At 41.7% G+C, this 20,735-nt stretch overlaps 1 protein-coding gene across 5 annotated transcripts in view; it reads left to right on the top strand.

Moving 5' to 3' along the window:
* FRYL (FRY like transcription coactivator) overlaps nt 1-20,735 on the top strand; it is a 302,188-nt gene that overhangs the window by 233,129 nt on the left and 48,324 nt on the right. For 4 of the 5 annotated variants that reach the window (XM_062213674.1, XM_062213678.1, XM_062213677.1 and 1 more), the window contains 12 exons: nt 2,619-2,878; nt 3,228-3,368; nt 7,303-7,471; nt 9,272-9,356; nt 9,871-9,983; nt 11,335-11,485; nt 12,131-12,234; nt 13,760-13,945; nt 15,271-15,475; nt 17,310-17,431; nt 18,224-18,414; nt 20,284-20,378. In XM_062213674.1, coding sequence (XP_062069658.1) covers nt 2,619-2,878; nt 3,228-3,368; nt 7,303-7,471; nt 9,272-9,356; nt 9,871-9,983; nt 11,335-11,485; nt 12,131-12,234; nt 13,760-13,945; nt 15,271-15,475; nt 17,310-17,431; nt 18,224-18,414; nt 20,284-20,378 — 1,822 coding nt within the window. The remainder of the gene's footprint in view (nt 1-2,618; nt 2,879-3,227; nt 3,369-7,302; nt 7,472-9,271; nt 9,357-9,870; nt 9,984-11,334; nt 11,486-12,130; nt 12,235-13,759; nt 13,946-15,270; nt 15,476-17,309; nt 17,432-18,223; nt 18,415-20,283; nt 20,379-20,735) is intronic. The other variant, XM_062213676.1, reaches the window with a different exon arrangement.

The raw sequence follows: 20,735 nt of genomic DNA on the forward strand, positions 1-20,735 counted from the left end.
TGCCTTCGGATCAGCGCGGTGCGCCGGCCGCAGCGCGTTGGCCGTGGCGGCCATTGGAGGGTGAACCAACGGCAAAAGAAAGACCTTTCTCTCTGTCTCTCTCTCTCACTGTCCACTCTGCCTGTCAAAAAAAAAAAAAAAAGAAAAAGAAAAAGAAAATGGCCCAAGTCCTTGGGCCCCTGTACCTGTGTGGGAGACCCAGAAGAAGCTCCTGGCTCCTGGGTCCTAGCTTCGGATCTGCGCAGCTCCAGCCGTTGCAGCCAGTTGGGGAGTGAACCAGCAGATAGAAGACCTCTCTCTCTCTCTCTCTCTCTTTCTCTGTGTAAATATGACTTTCAAATAAATAAATAAATCTTAAAAAAAAAAAGAGGGAGCTTCATGTGCAGTTTTAAAATATTTCTTTTGTAGCTATAGAATTTCCTGAATATAATTTGTGTGTTGTCCTGCTTGTAATAACAAATGTGGTCAGGGACAAAGATAAAGATCTCTTTCTGTAAGTGAAACCTCTGTGGAGAGAGGCAGGTCGTGCAGAGCCTTGAACAGAACTGCTGCTAGTCCCACAAGGCTTTCTGGTCTAGCTTCCTTTCCTTGGGGCAGACAACTATTCCCGCCAGGGGTTTTTAGCACATCCGGGCCATGTGTGGAGAAGAATTCCTCTCTCCAGACTCAGTCTACTTTCTGATGCAAACCCCATGGTAAATGTCCCCACTGTGCCTTAGGCTTTTGCTGAACAATTTTAATTATAGTGTGGAAGACACTCAGCCAGTGTTTTCCTGCTTGTCAGCTGCAACAAGATCTCACTGCAATTGAGTACTGGATGTACACCAAAAGTGGCATCCAGGCAATCACAGTGTTCTGCCGTGGATCCTTCCCTTCATTTGGGCTCAAGACATGTGGTCTTAGCTTGCTTGGGACATCTTTCACAGGACCTGTTTCAGCAGTGCATTGTTTCCCATTCCTAATTGACTTGAGTGGGAGAAAAAGCAGCTGAAGCTGCTGACGTTCAGTTCTGAAAACCTGTTTGGTTTGCCCTGGTAGGTGGCAGCAATCATGCCCCTTTCCTTTTTTTAAAAAAAAAAAAAAATTTATTTATTTATTCGAAAGTCAGAGCTACACAGAGAGAGGCAGAGAGAGAGAGAGAGAGCGAGAGAGAGAGAGAGGTCTTCCATCCACTGGTTCACCCCCCCAGTCAGCCAGAGCTGAGCCGATCTGAAGCCAGGAGCTTCTTCCGGTCTCTCATGCAGGTGCAAGGGCCCAAGGACTTGGGCCATCTTCTGCTTTCTTAGGCCATAGCAGAGAGCTGGATCAGGGGAGGAGCAGCCGGGTCTCGAACCAGTGCCTATATGGGATGCCAGCGCTTCAGGCCAGGGCATTAATACACTGCGCCGCTGAGCCACAGCGCCAGCCCCGCCCCTTTCCTTTTTGCGAACTCCCACATCCTTGACAGTCCTTCCATGATGGATGTTGGTGTTCATCAACACAAAATAGTGGCTGCCGTGAACACTGCTTTTGCTGCTGGTGGGCTTCTGCTGGAGGCTGCTGCACAAACAGCAGAGGAGCCCTGCTGGGCGCACAGACCCTTTCATTGGTTAGCGTGTCCAGGTCCACAACTCAGCCGCCTTGTCCTTTCTCCTAAAGGAAAAGGATTTTAACACTTTTGCTCAAAATAATGTATTCTAAACCAAAACATAACCTCTCAACCTAAGCACATTCTAAAGTGAACATCAACCAACTCACTGTAATTTTCACTTTCATTGTTCTCGTGGCAAGGTGAGTACAGTATCCGTTGGGCATTTTGCTGTGTGCAGATACTGATAGCACCAGAAACTTTGCCCTCTTTACAGTTTTTTTTTTTTTTTAAAGATTTATTCATTTATTTGGAAGGCAGAGTTATAGAGAGGCAGTGAGAGAGGGCTTCCATCTGCTGATTCACTCCCCAAATGGCCACAACTGCTGGAGCTGGGCCGATCCAAAACCAGCAGCCAAGAGCCTCTTCTGGGTCTCCTATGCGGGTGCATGACACCAAGCACTAGGGCTATCTTGTACTGCTTTCCCAGGCAATAACAGAGAGCTGGATTGGAAGAAGAGGAGCTGGAATTCAAACCTGTGCCCATATGGGATGCCTGCACTACAGGCAGTGCCTTTACTTGGCTACGCCACAGTGCTGGCCCACTCGCTTCACAGTTTTAAGGGTCCTTGTTTCATTATTTCTGCTGGTCCAGTACAGGGTTCTTTACATGATGTCTGCAGCCTGGCTTCTCCCCACCCACTGCTGTCCCCTTCCCCATACTTTGCATGGCCTTGAATACCTTTGCTATTTCCATGTCCTCAGCAATATTGCTTTCCAGGTAACGTAAACCATTTTACAGTCCCCTCAACAGTGCACAGAATTATTTTAACTGTGAAAAGTATGTTATGTTTATAACAATTTATGCTAGCTGTTAATTTTCTTTATGATCTATCATGATAAAATTGATTTAATAGAGAAATAGTGCTTATAATTGGCAATTGTAATGAGTGAAATGTGGCTTCTTATTCTTTAAGAAGGAGATGTTGAAATTAATTACAGATGAAAACAAACTGAAATTAGGAACAATTCTTGGCTTGTTTTTAATTAGAGATAAGCCAGAGAATTCAGACAGCACACCCTGCTGGACGACAAGTAATGCTGCACTACCTGTTACCTTGGATGAACAACATCGAGTTGGTGGATTTAAAACCTTTGCCCACAGCTAGGAGACATGATGAAGATGAAGAGGATTCGTTAAAAGACAGAGAACTAATGGTGACCAGCAGGCGCTGGTTACGAGGAGAAGGCTGGGGATCCCCACAAGCCACTGCAATGGTTTTGAACAATCTGATGTACATGACAGCAAAGGTAAAATGAGTTTTGTATTTATATTTGCTACACAGAATTATTGAGTCAAGAGGAGTAAAAATGGTTATAAACAGATGAAGAAATTTAATAGTCCTGTGATAACCAAGGATGCATTGTAAATTCCTTTTTAAGATTACTTTACATTAGATATAAAAAATTTTTTTAACTGAAACCATAGGTGGTTAATCATATTGATGTTTGGATTTGTTGAAAGAAATGATTGATCCTCTAAAGTGTGGAAAAGATTAAAGCAGTCTATAAAAATAATATTTTTTATATTTCATGGTAGCAGCTTTGGTTTTAAGTAGACAGTCAGTACTGACATGCATGTTGTGTGTGTTGCATTTAGTATGGTGATGAGCTGGCCTGGTCAGAGGTGGAAAACGTGTGGACCACACTTGCAGATGGCTGGCCAAAGAACTTGAAAATAATTTTGCACTTTTTGATCAGCATCTGTGGGGTGAACAGCGAACCAAGCCTCTTGCCTTACGTATGTATTCATGTTCATTTAACAGTATTTTACAAATATATTCACACGTCTTCCTGGAGGCAAGGCAAGGGCTGAGATGATGGGAGTTGGGAAATAGTATGTGGCGTTAGTACTGACCGTTCAACAATGATGATCAGGCATTGTTACAGGCCAGGTACTATGCTAGGCGCTGGGCATTCCAAACTGATGGGTGATACAGATTGTATTCTGCAAACCTATGCCTACTTGATTTCATGAATAAAGCAGCAAGTTAGTATAGTACAGTTGTGATAAGAGCTGCAAAGGGAAACTGCACAGTGTAGTGGGGAGTAACATGGGAACCACAGCTGCCTGAAAGGAGTAAAGAGAACACTCGAGGGGAAGTGATACTGAAGCTGAGACCACAGGATCGGGATGTTTATAGTTCCTGCAAGGCAGGAGCTGGCACTTGGGTGTTAGAGCAGGATGTAAACAGGAGGCCAGTGCCTAGTGGGTTGTACCTAAGGAAGCTAAGGAAAGCATGGGAAGAGACAGAAGACAAAGGGGAGCATTTGGCCTGGCAGTTGAACCTGCGGTTGGGAAGCCTCCATCCACACTGGAGCCCCGGATTTCAGTCCCAGCTCTGCTCTCAATTCTAGCTTCCTGCTAATGTAGACCCTGCGAGGCAGTGGTGATAGTTGAAGTAACTTGGTTCCTGCCACACATATGGGAATCCTGGGTCGAGTTCCTGGCTACCAGTTTTAGCCCAATTCACTCCCAACTGTTAAGGTCATTGGGGGATTTAACCAGTGGATGGGAGCTTCCTCTATCTATGTCTTTATCTCCTTGTTTCTCAAATAAATAAATATACTTTTTAAAAAGAAGTAGACAATGAAGAATAGATAAATGGAGGATGTAACATCTTTGTCTACTGGAGGGAAAAGCAGCACTTAAATTTGTCCAGGGTAAAAGGACAATGGGAAACCATCAAACATGAGAGTTATGTGAACTCTACACACAGGCACACATGTCTGTGTATATTCTGTGGGCTTGAGAACATTCGTGAAAACGGAAGAGAAGGATAACGTACATTTTCCGTAAACTTTCCAAGGCTCCCTCTATGTATAAATGTAGGTCGTAGTCACAGGGCAGCATCTCCCAATAGTGCCTTCCAGAGAAAACTCAATCTGTGAGTGCTCCTTTAGCAAGCCATCTGACAGCTTTCCTTGAGCCAGCATTTTCTGAGTTCCCAGTGTCACTGTGAGCATCGTTTTCAAGGCACACCACAGGAAAAGTGTCATTGAGAAGCCCTTAGGAAGTGAGGGGTATGACCCCAGACAGCTGACCCCACCGGGTCCCTCTGCTCTGCGTGCAGCTCCCTGCCCTGCAGCATGTCCACCTCAGGGCCTTTGCTCCTGCACTCCTCTTGCCCCAGACAGGATACTGCTGTGTCCTTCACCTCCTTCAGCCCTCTCCTCAGCTGTGAGATCTCACGGAGAGCTTTGCTGCCCATTGGTCTAAAACTGCCAGTGTCCTCCCTACCCCCACACTCCTTTCCCTTTGCCAGCCTCATAGGTCTTCCTGGCACTTTATCCTCACCACACATGGTATATGTAGTTTTTCCTCAATCTAGTAGACGGTAAACTCCTTACTGGCAGTTCTGTTTGGATCATTCCTGTATTCCTGGCACCTAGAATAAGTGCTTAATGCCCATCAAACCCATTTAAATGTATGAATGAGTGACTTGGAATTGGAACTAGAAAAAGCACAAGGTTATAATTTTCAGATTTAGAAATGGGGAGTAACCATTGCCAGGAATTTAAACGGAGTCCTTTTTTATGTCAGTAATCATTTCTTAATTGCCATTTCTCAGGCACTTACTATAGGCCACACTTGGTAAAACCCTTCATCTGCATTATTCCATCTAGTTCTCAGAATTAAATGTTTAGTAAGACTGCTGCAGTTTCAGAGATCAATGAAAGAAGGCAGAGAAAACAGTCAGTGCCTCAGGGTCACACAGCCACCTAGCTTTGACCTGAATGGGGCTGGAACTCAAGCCTGCCTGTGAGTGGTCGGTGATGGGGCACGAGTGGAGCTGGAGCACTCGATAGGATTAGGGCTGGGAGTGCAGACCCAGGGACCTCTGTCCAGCGGGGCAAAGCACAGGAGCAGTGCATAAAGCTCATTCAGAGGAGACTGAACCAGAGAAGGGGGAGAATCAGCAGACATGCAGAGTGCAGAGCAGGAACGAAGAAAGTAGAGGGCTGGGCGCAAAAGGCCGGGTGTCACTGGGTACTCAGTAGATGCCATCAAGCATGTTTTCAGATTTGTTCAGGGGTCATCTGCAGCATGGCTTCTCGTGTGTGTGTGTGCGTGTGTGTGAGAGAGAGAGACAGAGAGAGAGAGAGACTCATCTGCGGATCTGATTCTGAGGGTGGGGGTGGGGCATGAGGATATGTATTTCTAGCAAGTTATAGATGATGATGCTTTTGTTGCCAGATCAGGGCCAGATATAGGCCAGACCGAAGCCAGGAGCCAGGTGTAGGGGCCCAAGGACTTGGGCCATCTTCCGCTGCTTTCCCAGGCACATTTGCAGGAAGCTGGGTTAGAAGTAGAGCAGCGAGGACTTGAACACACACCAGTATTGGATGCTGGCATCGCAGGGGCTACCTTAGCTTAACCCGCTCTGCCATAGTTCTGGCCCCACTTTACAAACTTCATTCATTTAAAGTAGGTGCTATTACTCTCTCCATTTTGCAGATGAGAAAACTGAAAGTAACTTTCCATGTGGTGCAACTAGTGAGTGTTAGGTCCACATTTCAATGCAGGCAGTGTAGTTTGAGGTCTAGATCAGTGCTCGTTTCCTTGCTTCTAATTATGACTATGTCTTCTTTTTTTTAAAAAAAAAATATTTTATTTGTTTATTTTTAGAGATAGAGTTACAGAGAGAGAGGGAGACAGAAGAAAGAGGTCTTCCTTCTGCCAATTCACTCCCCAAATGGCCGCAGTGGCTGGAGCTGGGCCGATCTGAAGCCAGGAGCCTGGAGCTTCTGGGTCTCCCACCTGGGTGCAGGCGCCCAAGCACTTAGGTCATCCTCTACTGTTCTCCCAGGCCACAGCAGAGAGCTGGATCGGAAGAGGAGCAGACGGGACTCAAACTGGCACCCATATGGGATGTCGGCACCACACTCAGAGGCTTTAGCCCACTATGCCACAGCTCCAGCCCCGACTCTGTACTCTGAATGGGGAAGGCAGAATAAAAGATGAATTCTGAATTTGGAGGTTGGCTGACTAAAAATCAGGGGGAAATCTTAGGATGATACTAACCAAAACTTCTCCATTAAAAAAAAGAAACCTTTAGGGATAGCCATTTGGTACAGCAGTTAAGCTGCCCACATCCCATATCAGAGTGCCTGGTTGGAGTCCCCACTCTGCTCCTGATTCCAGCCTCTTTGTAATGTGTACCCTGGGGGGCATCAGGTAGTGGCTCCAGTACTTGGGTTCCTGCCACTCTTATGGGAGACACGCTGATTGACTTCCTGGTTCCTGACTTCACTGGCTCTGCTCCAGCTTCTGTGGGTGGGCATTTGGAGTGAACCAGTAGCTGGGAGATCTCTCTCTCCCTCTCTCTATCTTCAAATAAAATTAACAAATAAATAATATATAGTAAAAAAAAAAAAAAAACCGTTATGGAAAAGCAAATTTTATTGCTTACAAAAGAAAAAAGCAAAGTAAAGGAAGTGTCTAAAGTTGTGGGAACCACTAAATAATATGTTCAGTTCCCCTCAGATCTAATGTTGGGGCTAGAGGAAGACACTGGTGATGAAGCTGATTAATGTCTTATTGCTGGTCAATACCTGCTCACATTTAGATTGTACTTATTCATCTAATACTTGCAATTACTCTGCTAAAATTTAAAACATTTATAAGATAAGACTTTTGCTTTTTCTTTTCTGGATGATTTCTTTTGTGACAGGTGAAGAAAGTTATTGTGTATTTAGGTAGAGACAAAACAATGCAGTTGCTGGAAGAGCTGGTGAGTGAGCTTCAGCTGACCGACGCCGTCAGTTCCGGGGTCACTCACATGGATAATCCCCCGTATTATCGCATCACTTCCAGCTGTAAAATCCCTTCTGTCACCTCAGGTGAGACGTTACTTGAAACTGATGACTTTTGTATCAGAAGAGAAGCTTTACATAACTGCTCATTTTAGCAAGTGTTTGAGTCTTCCAATATTATTGAGGAAACAAAAGCAAATACGAGTCATGTTTGGAAATTTTATGAGACTTTGTAAATCTTCCAATAAGTAAAGGATTTGACAGTGGAAGATGTTTATACTGTAGAGGGAAATGATATTTACATACTTATCCAGAGCTGGAATATAAATTTATATATCCCCATATAACAGATGTATTTTTAGTGAATATAATTGTCATGTTAAACTTAGAAAATGCTTACTTGCTAAAATTATTTGTGTAACTTCTCTTTATAATTATTTGAATATATATTATACATTGTTTCCAATCAAGTATCTGTACTTGTATGTAATACATACAGCTATAATAATTATTATAATCTTTTAATTTTATTTTTGTTGTAAATTAACACATAATTGTGTATATTTATGGAATGCAAAATAATGTTATGGTTTCTTTATATAAGGTGGAATAATTAAATACAGTGACTTAATATATCCATTACCTTCAATATTTATCAAATGTAAGTTGCAGAAACTGTTCCTGAAAGAGTAATTCCATTGAAAGTCAATATAATAACCAGATAATTGGAGATGAAATTCTTTGTGACTCAGTATTTATTAAATATTTTCAGCATGTTAAGGATGTCTGTATAATTAGAAATATTTTAAGTTATATCTTTATAATTTTTGTCTTGTTTTCATTTCAGTTTTTTCTATTTTCTGGGGGGTTTCTAATAATGCTTTTATTGAATTACGCAATCTACTAGAATGTTTTAAAGGTTTTTCTTTTCCAAAGGTTTTTCTTTTTAATTAGAATTTTTTAATGGCATCTTATTCATGTTTCCTGGCTGGACTTTTTCTATATCTGACAAAGTTATAAACTTTTTCTCCCAGCAGAAATCTCAACATTCTCTGTATTGCTGTTTGTTTTATATGTCTTAGTAAATGCTTTCCTTGAAAGTCTACCAATTCTAGATCTCTTTACAGAAAGAGTGGAGCATTAAAAATAGCTAAGTCTTTTGTTGTGTGGTGATTTCAATGGTGTCAGTGTCCATAGGTCCCTTCTCTTGGATCAGTTAGATTTCCCAGAGACAACTCTTCGATCACCGTCTGCAGTAGAAGGGGTGTGTACGTCTGTGGATGAGACTTATTTAAACACCAAAGCCTTCATGTCTTTTGGAAGCCCAGTGGGATAAAAAGTTTGTGGGGATGGGAGGAGGGCTGCAGCCTCAAACTAGCATGCATATTTTTACCTAATCTCCCTTTTCTCAATAAGATGCTTCCTCCCTCAACCCCAAGTAGCATGCCCTAGTCCAGAAATCTGATTTCCTTTCATTAGAAAAGATTTCTGGCAGTCTGTGTATTATAGGCACCTACCTATCAGAGACAGGGAGATAGATTTTGGGAACCACCTACTTCTAAAATAGGTTTTTAACCAATTCTCACTTCTTTTACAAGTACTCAATGCCACCCATTGCTGAACCTTCTGTGCTCAACAGTGTAGATCTGGAAGCTTCCTACTTGTTCAACTACCTGCTGAGGATTCAACCTCCTTAACAATGATTTCTAGCCCATTTATTTTCTGGCATTCAAAAATGTGTTGCTGCTATCTCCTTGCCCTCTTGTTTACTAAGAGTACATTTCTTTCAAAAAGTTACTTTCCTCTCCTTTCAGTGGCACTTGGACTGAAATCTTTGTTCTTTTAATTACCCAGGTCTTTTAAAATTCACAGTTTGTTCTGTTCCAGGAACTACTTCCAGTAGCAATACAATGGTAGCCCCCACAGATGGCAATCCTGATAATAAGCCCATAAAGGAGAACCTTGAGGAGAGGTGAGTGCTTCCCTCTTGGTCATTAGCCTTCCACTATGATGAGATTGTCTTCTGGATAAACGACCATTTCTGCACTGGCATGTGCATTTTGTTGTATTAAAATTCTAGCGTAGAAATGTATTTCTGTATTGGAAATGTTCTACATGAACTTTTTACATTCAAGATGTTGATTGGTAGATTTTTTTTGTATTTTGTATTGAATGAATAGGTGGAGTACAATGAGTCACTTTTTGTGTTGTTTATTTTTTTTCAGTTTTCTAAGTGGGTGTTTACTTTCCTTATTTTATATAAAATAGGTTTTACCAGAACACATATTTCAGAAAATCTTTATGTAGAAATAATTGGCCCAAAAGGTGAAGTTTTTGGACTCTGAGGTAGAAATTGCTATGTGTCTTAATAAACCTTTGTCAATAATTGGCATGCCGAGTTCTTTTTTTCAACATAGAGTGTGAACTGTAAAGTGCAAATGCCATTTCACGGCAAGCTGAGGCTAATGGCAGTGATCCCTCCCTAGCTACGTGCACCTGGACGTCTGCAGCGGCCTCAACAGCCACTTGAATCGGCAGCATCACAGACTGGAATCGCGATACAGCAGCAGCTCTGGGGGATCTTATGAAGAAGAAAAAAGTAATGAATTCCAAGTATTTTTTTTTAACATTAGTATCATGGTGAGGTATCTTGTTAATTATATATGTGTTATTAAATACATTTTGTCCAACAAATGGATTTTTAAGAGAGTGTGTCACTGGTGGTGTTCCAACATCATCTGAAATGTCTTGATTTAAGAAACTGATTGTAAGAAGCAACAGAAGTAAAACAATTTGCTTCTGAGAGCTCAGGTTCCCTGTAGACAAATCAAAGGAAGCAGCAGAATTGGTGCTCAGGGAGCATCATAGGCAAACGCTGGAAACAGATTGGATTTTTTGATGAGGTTTGCTCTTTCTGCACCCATTCATGTTTTACTAAAAATGGTTCTCCCTTGTAATTAATTGTAAAGTGAAGGCTGACGCCGTGGCTCACTAGGCTAATCCTCTGCCTGCAGCAGCGGCACCCCAGGGTTCTAGTCCCGGTCAGGGCACCGGACTCTGTCCCGGTTGCTCCTCTTCCAGTCCAGCTCTCTGCTGTGGCCTGGGAAAGCAGTGGAGGATGGCCCAAGTGCTTGGGCCCTGCACCTGCATGGGAGACCAGGAGGAAGCACCTGGCTCTTGGCTTTGGATCGGCGCAGCGCACCAGCCGTAGCAGCCATTTGGGGGGTGAACCAACGGAAGGAAGACCTTTCTCTCTGTCTCTCTCTCTCACTGTCTAACTTTGCCTGTCAAAAAAAAAAAAAAATTGTAAATTGAGTAACCCCCTGATTCTCACTGGCACGTTAAGTTAGGGGATACTAGAAAATCCAGGCTTTCAGCCTGAGAAGGGACCCTAAAGGTGATCTGGTCCAATCCTCTCATGTCGCTCATGTTGGAACTGTGGTCCAGAGAGGTTAAGTGACTTACCCACGTCACACAGAACTCACATTTCCTGACGTCATTTTTTACTGCACCCTGTAGCCCCACTATGGTAGAGCAGATGTCCTTTAAACATGGGGTTGTGTTGGCCCTGTCTCAGGAAATTTAGAACTGAATGGAACTTACCAGCAGTCCCTGTTATCAGGCATCTTCACCCATAATGTGGTCTCCTGGCTTGAACACCAATTATGAAGTCATAATAAAATGCTAATAGAGTTTTGTTTTGATATGATGGTTGAAACCTAAATTGATTTCTGTCTCTTCTTTTCTCATCATCCCTCTCCCTCCCTTTCTCTCCCTTTGCCTAATTACTGATAATTATATCCAGGTCTTCCTAGCAAACATATGTTAAAGTAGTGAGAAGTTATTTTTTGTCACTTTCCAGTGCTATAAATAGTTGATGTCTTACTAGAGATTGCATATATTGGCAGAACTTAGATGGCATAGAAAATGAGCTCATTTTTTCTTGATAGGTGATTCAATGCCACTTTATTCTAATTGGCGGCTGAAAGTGATGGAGCACAACCAAGGAGAGCCACTGCCCTTCCCACCAGCTGGAGGCTGCTGGTCACCGCTGGTGGATTATGTGCCTGAAACGTCGTCACCTGGATTACCTCTGCACAGGTGGACTACAGCGTCATTCCTGTTTCATTTGAGCCCTGTTGCTGCTGAACACTCAGCTTTCTTTATGCTGTCTGAAAACACCAATTAAAAGCCAGCTTCCATATTGTGACGCTGCAACAAATTAGATCGATGTGTTTAGACTTTAACCATACCAAATTAATATTAGTGATTCTAATCCTGCTGCTGCTTTTCTGGGTGTCTGGCATAGGGACTTAACCTTTCTGGGACCCAGTTAGCACATCGGAAAGATGTGAATTTCTTGTCCTCAGCACTTATTTTGAATTGAGTTCAGCTGAATTCTGTTTAGCAAAATCACAATAGAACAATGACTGCATTCTTTGAAGACTTGTTCATGCCCCACATACATATTGAACACTTCTGTGGCAAGCAGCGTGCTAGGTCTTAAGGTTGAAAGATGAAGAAAATATGACCTTGACCTCAAGGAACTCTTAGTCCTCAGCCCTTGTTTTGTTCTAGAGCTGTCACTCAATAGTTTTTCAGTTGTCTTTGTTTTTTCTTGGTTTTCTTTGGTAAATTGTTTTTTCCATGAAATATAATAATAAAATACTCAAGTGATTTATACAGAATTTGCTCTAGGTTTCTTCAGTTATAGCAAAACACTAATAATCCTCTTGCTTGTCATAGGTGTAACATAGCGGTGATCCTATTGACTGATCTGATCATTGATCATAGTGTGAAGGTGGAATGGGGAAGCTACCTCCATCTTCTTCTTCATGCAATTTTTATAGGTAAACAATACTTGATCCTAATGCCTTCATTTTGTATTTTGATGACCATGTAAAGTCAGTATGATATAAGTGATATAAGATCATTTTTACATGTTTCAGTATCCTGGATTTTGTGTGTTATTTTTGTGACAGTGACACTTTGCACTCCTGGTCCAATGGGGAGTTATTCTGTCTCTCTTTTACTCACAAATATGTTTGTCATCCCCATTCCTATTCTAATCCTGTGACCACGCACCCTCCCACACAGATATACACACAAATGCACATGTACTCTGCCTGGAAAAGTTCTGTAGTTGTACCAAGAGTAAAATTTTTTTGCCTCTGGGATTGGGGATTTTCAGAGTGAATGGCAATTAAAAATAGAGTTCTAAGTGCTTCACTGAAGAACTGGATTGTTGGAGAGTTGGAATGGTAGATCTGAAATTCCATCATGCTGTCCAGTCTACATTACCTTTGATGGTTACAGGCGTGGCTTCCTGAAGCAAGTTACAACAACCATCTTTTTAGAAGTTGTCTTGAAATGCATGCTTATTATGTGTGTATACATTTTTCTCTATTTTTTTAAAGATTTATTTATTTATTCAAAAGTCAGCATTACATAGAGGAGAGGCAGAGAGAGAGAGAGAGAGAGAGTGGTCTTCCATCCGATGGTTCACTCCCCAGATGGCTGCAACAGTTGGAGCTGCACCGATCCGAAGCCAGGAGCCAGGAGCTTCTTCCAGGTCTCCCACATGGGTGCAGGAGCCCAAGGACTTGGGCCATCTTCTACTGCTTTCCCAGGCCATAGCAGAGAGCTGGATCAGAAGAGGAGCAGCCAGGACTAGAATCGGCACCCATATGGGATGCCGGCGCTTTAGTCCAGGGCGTTAACCCGCTGAGCTACAGCACTGGCCCCACGTGTATACATTTCTTTGGTAGCCAGATAATTACTCTTCTGGACTAGGCACACAAACACAAAAATGCCTGCCTTTTTCAAAAGTTCATGTAGGTATAGTGTTATATAGCAGTGTAAAAATGTCTAAGGGGCCACAAAAGTTTAAACATGGACCACATTTATAGTCTTGGGGGCTGGGCATCTTTCAGAGTACCTGAGTTTGAGTCCTGGCTCTCTTCCCCATTCTACCTTCCTGCTAATGCACTCCTTGGAAGGCATCAGTGATGGGTCAAGTAGTAAGGTTTCTACCACCCTTGTGGAAGACCTGGATTGAGTTCCTGGCTCCTGGCTCCTGGCTTTGGCCTGGCGCAGCACTGGCCATTGCAGGCATCTAGGGAATGACCTGGTGGATAGAAGTTCTCTGTGTGTGTGTGTGTGTGTCTTTCTCTCTCTGTCAAAGCAAAACAAAAGAAAACTTGATTCTCTAATACTATTGGACAATGAGCTATTATAAAAGTTTATAAGAACCCTAGACCAATTTTAAAAACCTATGTAACATATCATGTTCCATGAAGTCTTTTGTATAATGTCTGTTGCAAGAATATTCACCGTTTCTCTTTCCTGACTATGACTTTCTGCTCTCCTTTCTAGGGTTTGACCACTGCCACCCTGAGGTGTATGAACATTGTAAACGCTTGCTTCTGCACTTATTAATAGTAATGGGACCCAACAGTAACATCCGAACTGTTGCCTCTGTTCTTCTCAGGAACAAGGAGTTTAATGAGCCCAGGGTGCTTACCGTCAAACAAGTTGCACACTTAGATTATACTTTCACAGGTATTTCCTTTAAATGTACAATTTGGAATCCCTGTACAATTTCGGACAAGAGGAAGTCAACTAAATAAAAGTTGAAATACTAGAGTGTATATATATATATATATATATATATATATATATATATATATATTAGTGGGCTTTTATCATTTTAAGTACCATTTATATTATTTATAAATCAGGAACAGAATGAATTAATATTTGAGTCTTTATTGCCTTCGAGTATCTTTGTCAGATTTTAAGTTCTGAATATGTAAGTAGAAAGTACAATGGAAAAGTACTTAATTTATTGAATACTAGTTATGAAAAAGATGTTGAACATGTATTAGATTTCTCCTCCAAAGATCTGAAAATGAGCAAGTGAAGACATTGAAAAAAATTTAATTTTCTTCACTATATTTGCTGCATTTAAAATGTTATATATTTTGAAGTAGTGAGACCAAATTAATGGGATTTAATGTAAAATTTATTTCACTGTCAATGTTAATTTTTTCTTACTTTGTAAGTTATATTTTCTTCTTTCCTATCAGCCTTGTCATTTTTTATTATATTAGTATAAGCAGGCTGCTAACAGATGATATAGAAAATACTTTTAGACGTTAGAATTATGTCTATTTCTAATCATATTTTGTTAGGCATGCAAGGTTAATGAATTTTAAAGTTACTTATTTAAAACCCTGTCATTTACTTAAAATCCTGTAGTTAGCAAGAAAAAATTAACAAGAAACTTCCTGGCCTTTAAATACTATGAGTATTGAAAGTTTACCACCCTTTTATGTTAAAGCACCTTCATTCAAAACCCCATGGTTTGTTGTTCATCTTTAAGGCCCCTTTTGCCATTTTTGTAAATATGGGCATTAGTAATAACTTGTTTAGGAACTGACTGAGAAGTATTACAAATAGACTTTAGGATGATCTTTCATTAAGTAAAATGAAGAAATGAAAAAATCATTTCCATAAGAAATGAAACATCTGTTTGCATTATAGAAATATGATTGTATTAATCATTGCGGAGAAAATATGGCAGAATACTAGGAAGCTGCCACTTGCAGCTCTCTTCAGCAGATGGCAGCAGGGTACTGCACCGTAAGGGCGAGAAGCTACGCTTTATTAGTAAGCTGTGAAAACACGTGTGCCCAAAACTCACTTCCTGTAATTCTGGTGTTGTGAGTATCAGCAAGAGCGTGCTCACGTCAGCCAGCACTGACAGATTTTCTCCTGTTTCCTACCTCGTCCATAAGGATCAACATCGACATATAATTGAATTCTTTATGTAGTGTGTGACATTCTTGTATGAGTCAATATTCACGAAAAGCTTTCTCTTTCAGCAGGCATTAATGATTTTATACCAGATTACCAGCCCTCCCCTATGACCGACTCAGGGCTTAGCTCAAGTTCTACCTCTTCTAGCATCAGCTTAGGAAATAACAGTGCTGCCATTTCACATCTGCACACCACCATCCTCAATGAGGTTGACATCTCAGGAGAGCAGGATGGAAAAGTCAAAACCCTCATGGAATTCATTACCTCAAGGTAACATTTGCAGCTCTTAGCATTCCGGCAATATTTAGGTCATGGCATTCTTTCATTGTTCAGCTTTTTTTTTTTTTTTTTTTTTAAGATTGATTTATTTATTTGAAAGAGTTACACAGAGGGAGGAGGAAAGGCAGAGAGAGAGAGATATATATATCTTCCATCTGCTGGTTCACTCCCCAAGTGGCTGCAACGGCCTGAGCTGGGCCGATCCAAAGCCAGGAGCCAGGAGCTTCTTCTGGGTCTCCTATGCAGGTGGAGGGGCCCAAGGACTTGGGCCATCCTCCACTGCTTTCCCAGGCCATAGCAGAGAGCTGAATCGGAAGTGGAGTAGCCAGGACTCAAACTGGTGCCCTTATAGGGTGCTGGCACTATAGGCGGCAGCTTTACCTGCTATGCCACAATACCAGCCCCCACATTGCTCAGCTTTTGTAAGCCACATTTTTGTTGTCTGAAATGTCATGAGTTTGGAATACACAGATTTGTTTTGGAGAGTATTTTGAAAATTATGCTATAACCAAAGATTTTCTTCTTTTGTGCTCACAAGGAACAGGGCCTTAATCAGGCCTAGTTGCTAAGTGCCCAGAAGAGTACCTAAGTACATATTCTACTCGCATTAGCTATGTTATCCGTTGGTCATTATATAGTTATCCATGGCCTACTCTTTGCAAGGCACTATAAGTAAAGAAGGAAAATAGATAGGGAGAAAACCTGCTGTCACAGCAAAGCAACATCACATGGGTATGAGAAAACGAAGTGAAGTGGTGAGTTATCCATTCTGACTGCAATGCTGAGAAAACAGAGTTTTGCTAAACAATATTAGAAAAGGTAAGAGTTCAAACTGGAGGACTATAAAGGTATGGGATGCACTGAAAATTATTGAACCAGATGGGAGGAGTGAGACAAATGATTAAATGAATAAATGGAGATGGTTAGCCTCACAGCAGAGTGCAGATAGATTAGAGGCGGAAGGGACTGTAGGCAGCATGACCCTACACTTTGCGATAAGCTGACCGAGAATGTAAAAGTATTTAAAAAAAGAAAACACTGGGGTGGCACTGTGGCATAATAAGTTAATCCTCCGCCTGTGGCGCTGGCATCCCACATGAGCACTGGTTCAAGTCCCAGCTAATCTGCATAGGAGAGCATTGGGAGATGACCCAAGTGCTTGGGCCCCTTCACCTACGTGAGAGACCCAAAAGAAGCTCCTGGCTTCTGCTTGGCCGTTGCGGCCATTTGGGGACTGAACCAGCAGATGAACTGATTTCATTCTCCCTCCTGCTCTCTGTATCTCTGCCTTTCAAATAAATAAATGAATATTTTAGAAAAATAAAATAAACAGTAGGAGTAGACTGACATGCTATTTAATCTATTCAGCTACCATCCTTGCTAGTTGCACAAAGGTGAAGTTTAGGTAAAAATGACCAACTATTACTGTAAATTAAAAATCAAGGGCATTGGGGCCAGCGCTGTGGCGCACTAGGTTAATCCTCCGCCTGCGGCACCGGCATCCCATATGGGCACCCGGTTCTAGTCCCGGCTGTTCCTCTTCCAGTCCAGCTCTCTGTTGTGGCCCGGAAAAGTAGTGGAGGATGGCCCAAGTGCTTGGGCCCTGCACCCACATGGGAGACCAGGAGGAGGCACCTGGCTCCTGGCTTCGCATTGGTGTAGCTCTGGCCGTAGTGGCCATTGGGGGGTGAACCAGCAGAAGGAAGACCTTTCTCTCTGTCTCTCTCTCTCTCTCACTGTCTGTAACTCTACCTGTCAAATAAATAAATAAATAAATCTAAAAATAAAAAAATCAAAGGGGATCACATGTGTTGTCTGTTTTCAGGAAAAGAGGGCCGCTTTGGAACCATGAGGACGTCTCTGCCAAGAATCCCAGCATAAAGAGTGCTGAGCAGCTAACCACATTTTTGAAACATGTGGTTTCTGTTTTTAAGCAGTCAAGCCCAGGTATCTTTTAATAAAATTTCATATAATATTGAACTTTAATGAGATATTTCAATGTGATATCAAATTTTCTGAAAACAGCAAAAAGTTGACAACTGATTTCTACATTTCAGTTTTAGTTTTTTTTTTTTTTTTATTAACGATGACCAACCCATTTTGGTTGCAGAGAAATTAAGGTACTACCTAAAAGAAAAGAATGCTTCACATCTTATTTTCCTATATGATGGCATCATCAAATTATAGTATAATTACAAAAAATTGAAGGGACATAGAGATTATATACTTAAAAATTCTTTAATACTGACTTCTCTGATATAAAGTTTAACACATTCTGAAAATCACAGTAAAAATTTATGTGTATAAGTCAATGTTTCTTAACTAGAGATGATTTGGCAATGTCTTGAGACATTTTTGTCACAATTGCAGGGCAGGGGCAGGGGGTTACTTACTGGTATCTAGTGAACAGAGGCCAGGGACACTGCTGAACTCTGTGCACTGCCCAGCACTGCCCTTCCAACACAGAATTATCTGGCCCAAAACGTCAGTAAGGCCAAATTTAGAAAACTCTATCCTTAAGCATCACTTTTCTAGACATTAGCTCAAAGAATCATCTGGAATGCAAATGAAGCACAAACACAGAAAAAAGCGCTGACATAAAAGACATAAAATGTGAGTGTCCATTTAGTTTGCCGGTAGTGAGTGGGCTGATAATGATATTCAAATGGTTAGCCTCTGATTATAACCCCTGTATTCTAAAAACTTCAGATAACCCACTTGTTGTCTTTGTTTTCACAGAAGGAATTCATTTGGAGCGTCATCTTAGTGAAGTTGCACTGCAAACAGCCCTTTCTTGTTCCTCCCGACACTATGCTGGGCGTTCCTTTCAGATCTTCAGGGCCCTAAAGCAACCTCTTTCTGCAACGACACTTTCTGACGTTCTCTCCAGACTGGTAGAAACTGTAGGGGACCCAGGAGAGGAGGCACAGGTATGTCATTTCATTCTTTCCAGTTACTGAGCAGCTGCTAGTTGCCAAGGAAACCGCCAACTACAGCTTGTTGCAGCTAGAGGGAGATAGTGATCGTATGGAAATACTAATAGGGGGCAGGCATCCAGGCTAGTGGTTAAGCTACGCATTCCACACTGGATTACTTGGGTTACATTCCCAGCTCTGGCTCCTGACCAGCTTCATGCTAGTAAAACCCTGTGGGGCACTGGAGATGGCTCAAGCAGTTGAGTTTCTTCCACCTGGGAGACCTGGGTTGAGTTTCTGACCCCTGGCTTCGGGAGATTTCTTTCTGTCTCTCTGTCTAATTAATTAATTAAATAAATAAAAAGAATTCCTAATGTCAGATTGACAACAGGCAAATAATTAAGAAATAAATTTTAAGTTTTATAGTTACCAGTTACTTAAATCAGATAGTTTAATGCCTATCAGAGAAAGATATACACATATACACCGCTCTGGATATTATCCTGGGATGACCACAAGGTAAAAAATGGGAAGTTAAATTTAAATGTAAAGTAGAACATTGAATGTCACTTCTTAAGATGTATTAAGTGAAATATTATACCAGGGAATTAAGAATTCACAGACTAGTGATTCTATTAGCACTGTGCTGGACATTGAGGATATAGAGGTGAACAAGACAAAGTCCCTGGCATTCTGGTGCTTGAGTCTACTGGGGGAAACAAGCCTTTAATCTCTCAGTGTGGCCTGAAACAATTTTACTTGTGATAAAGGCTATGAAAGTAATAAGATAAAGGACTGAAGGAGTGCCAGGGAGAAGGAGTCATTTTGTGTATGATAATCTGAGAAGGTGGTTTTTGAAGAGATACTAAAATGAAGTGGGTTCTCCTGATAACCTTAGGAAGAAGCATTTCAGGCAGAGAAAAGTAGGACTACAAAGTACAAAGGCCACAAGGCAGAAGCAATCATCTTTTTTTGAGGAACATCAATAAAATCAGTGTGGCTAGAAAATAGTGGTGATGTGGCAGCAGATTGATGAAGAAGGCAGGTCCAGATCCTGTATGGCCCAGTGGGCCCTGGCATGAGCTGGGACTTTATGGATGTGATTTGCTATTATTGAGGAAGCTCACTGTGGCTTCTGGGTGGAGTCCTTAGGAGAAGGCAAGAGTGTGTGCAAGAAGTCCTGTAGAAGGTTATGTAGGAGTCTCTGATGAAATAGTAGTAACTTAGATTAAAGGAAGCTATGGAAGTCGAGAGGATGGTATATTTTAAAATTAGTATTTTCAAAACTTGTTGGATGCAATTTAGATGTGAAAGAAGGATGAGTGACAGGCAAACAACAGTGGTTAAGACATCACTTGGGAAATATGCGTCCCATGAGAGCCAGGGTGCAAGTCCTGGCTCTGCTTCTGATCCAACTTTGAGCTTTATGCATTCTGGAGGCAGGAGATGATGGCTCAAGTACTTAGGTCCCTGACACCCTTGGATGGAGTTCCTGGCTCCTGACTTTGAACTGTTCTAGCATTAGCTTTGTGGACATTTGGAGAATAAACCAGGGAATAGGAAATTTCTATCTATCTGTCTTTCTCTCTTGTCTCATTGCCTTTCAAATAAATAAATTTTTTTTTTCAAAACAAAGAGAGAAACAAAAAATGACTCCTAGATTTCTGACCCAAGCAATTTTGAGTAAATTATGGTGCCATTATAATCAATTTATACCATTAGTTTGATGAGTTTTCATCAATCTGCAAGATCATGTTGCTTAAGAGTTTAATCATTTTGTAATATTAATGTGGAGTTTGTTCTATTTTTAAGTCTCTCATCGGGTAGTCCATTACAGTTTCTTTTTACCAGTGCATAATTAATTAAACCCTCCTTTTTTTCCAGGGATTTGTGATTGAGCTTCTTCTCACATTGGAATCTGCAATTGATACTTTGGCTGAAACCATGAAGCATTATGACCTTCTTTCTGCCCTTTCTCAGTAAGAATTTAAACAAGGCAACCTACTGTACACCGCATTCCAATACCTAAATACATTTATAGCATTATGCCATTTTAATCTTGGTGGAGAGAATAATACCCTAGAAAACGAATGGTTTTCCCCAGTAGGAGAATGGACCTTAGGCCTCTGTAGAATCCTAGAGCTGACGTGGGCCGTATTCCTCTTGTGATGGCCAGTGGGACAGTGTTACTGGGGCTTCATTGACGAGCTCCCACCTGCCCATTTCCACATCCCGTTGCCCTCTGGACAAGCCTCCTCCCACCCACCCAGTTCCCAAATCGTCCCTTCTGCTGGCAGCACCGTCCCCGCCCCCTTTCCCTGCCTTGCACACCCCAG

This window comes from Lepus europaeus, chromosome 16 (assembly GCF_033115175.1).
Source record: "Lepus europaeus isolate LE1 chromosome 16, mLepTim1.pri, whole genome shotgun sequence".
NCBI classification, from domain to species: domain Eukaryota; kingdom Metazoa; phylum Chordata; class Mammalia; order Lagomorpha; family Leporidae; genus Lepus; species Lepus europaeus.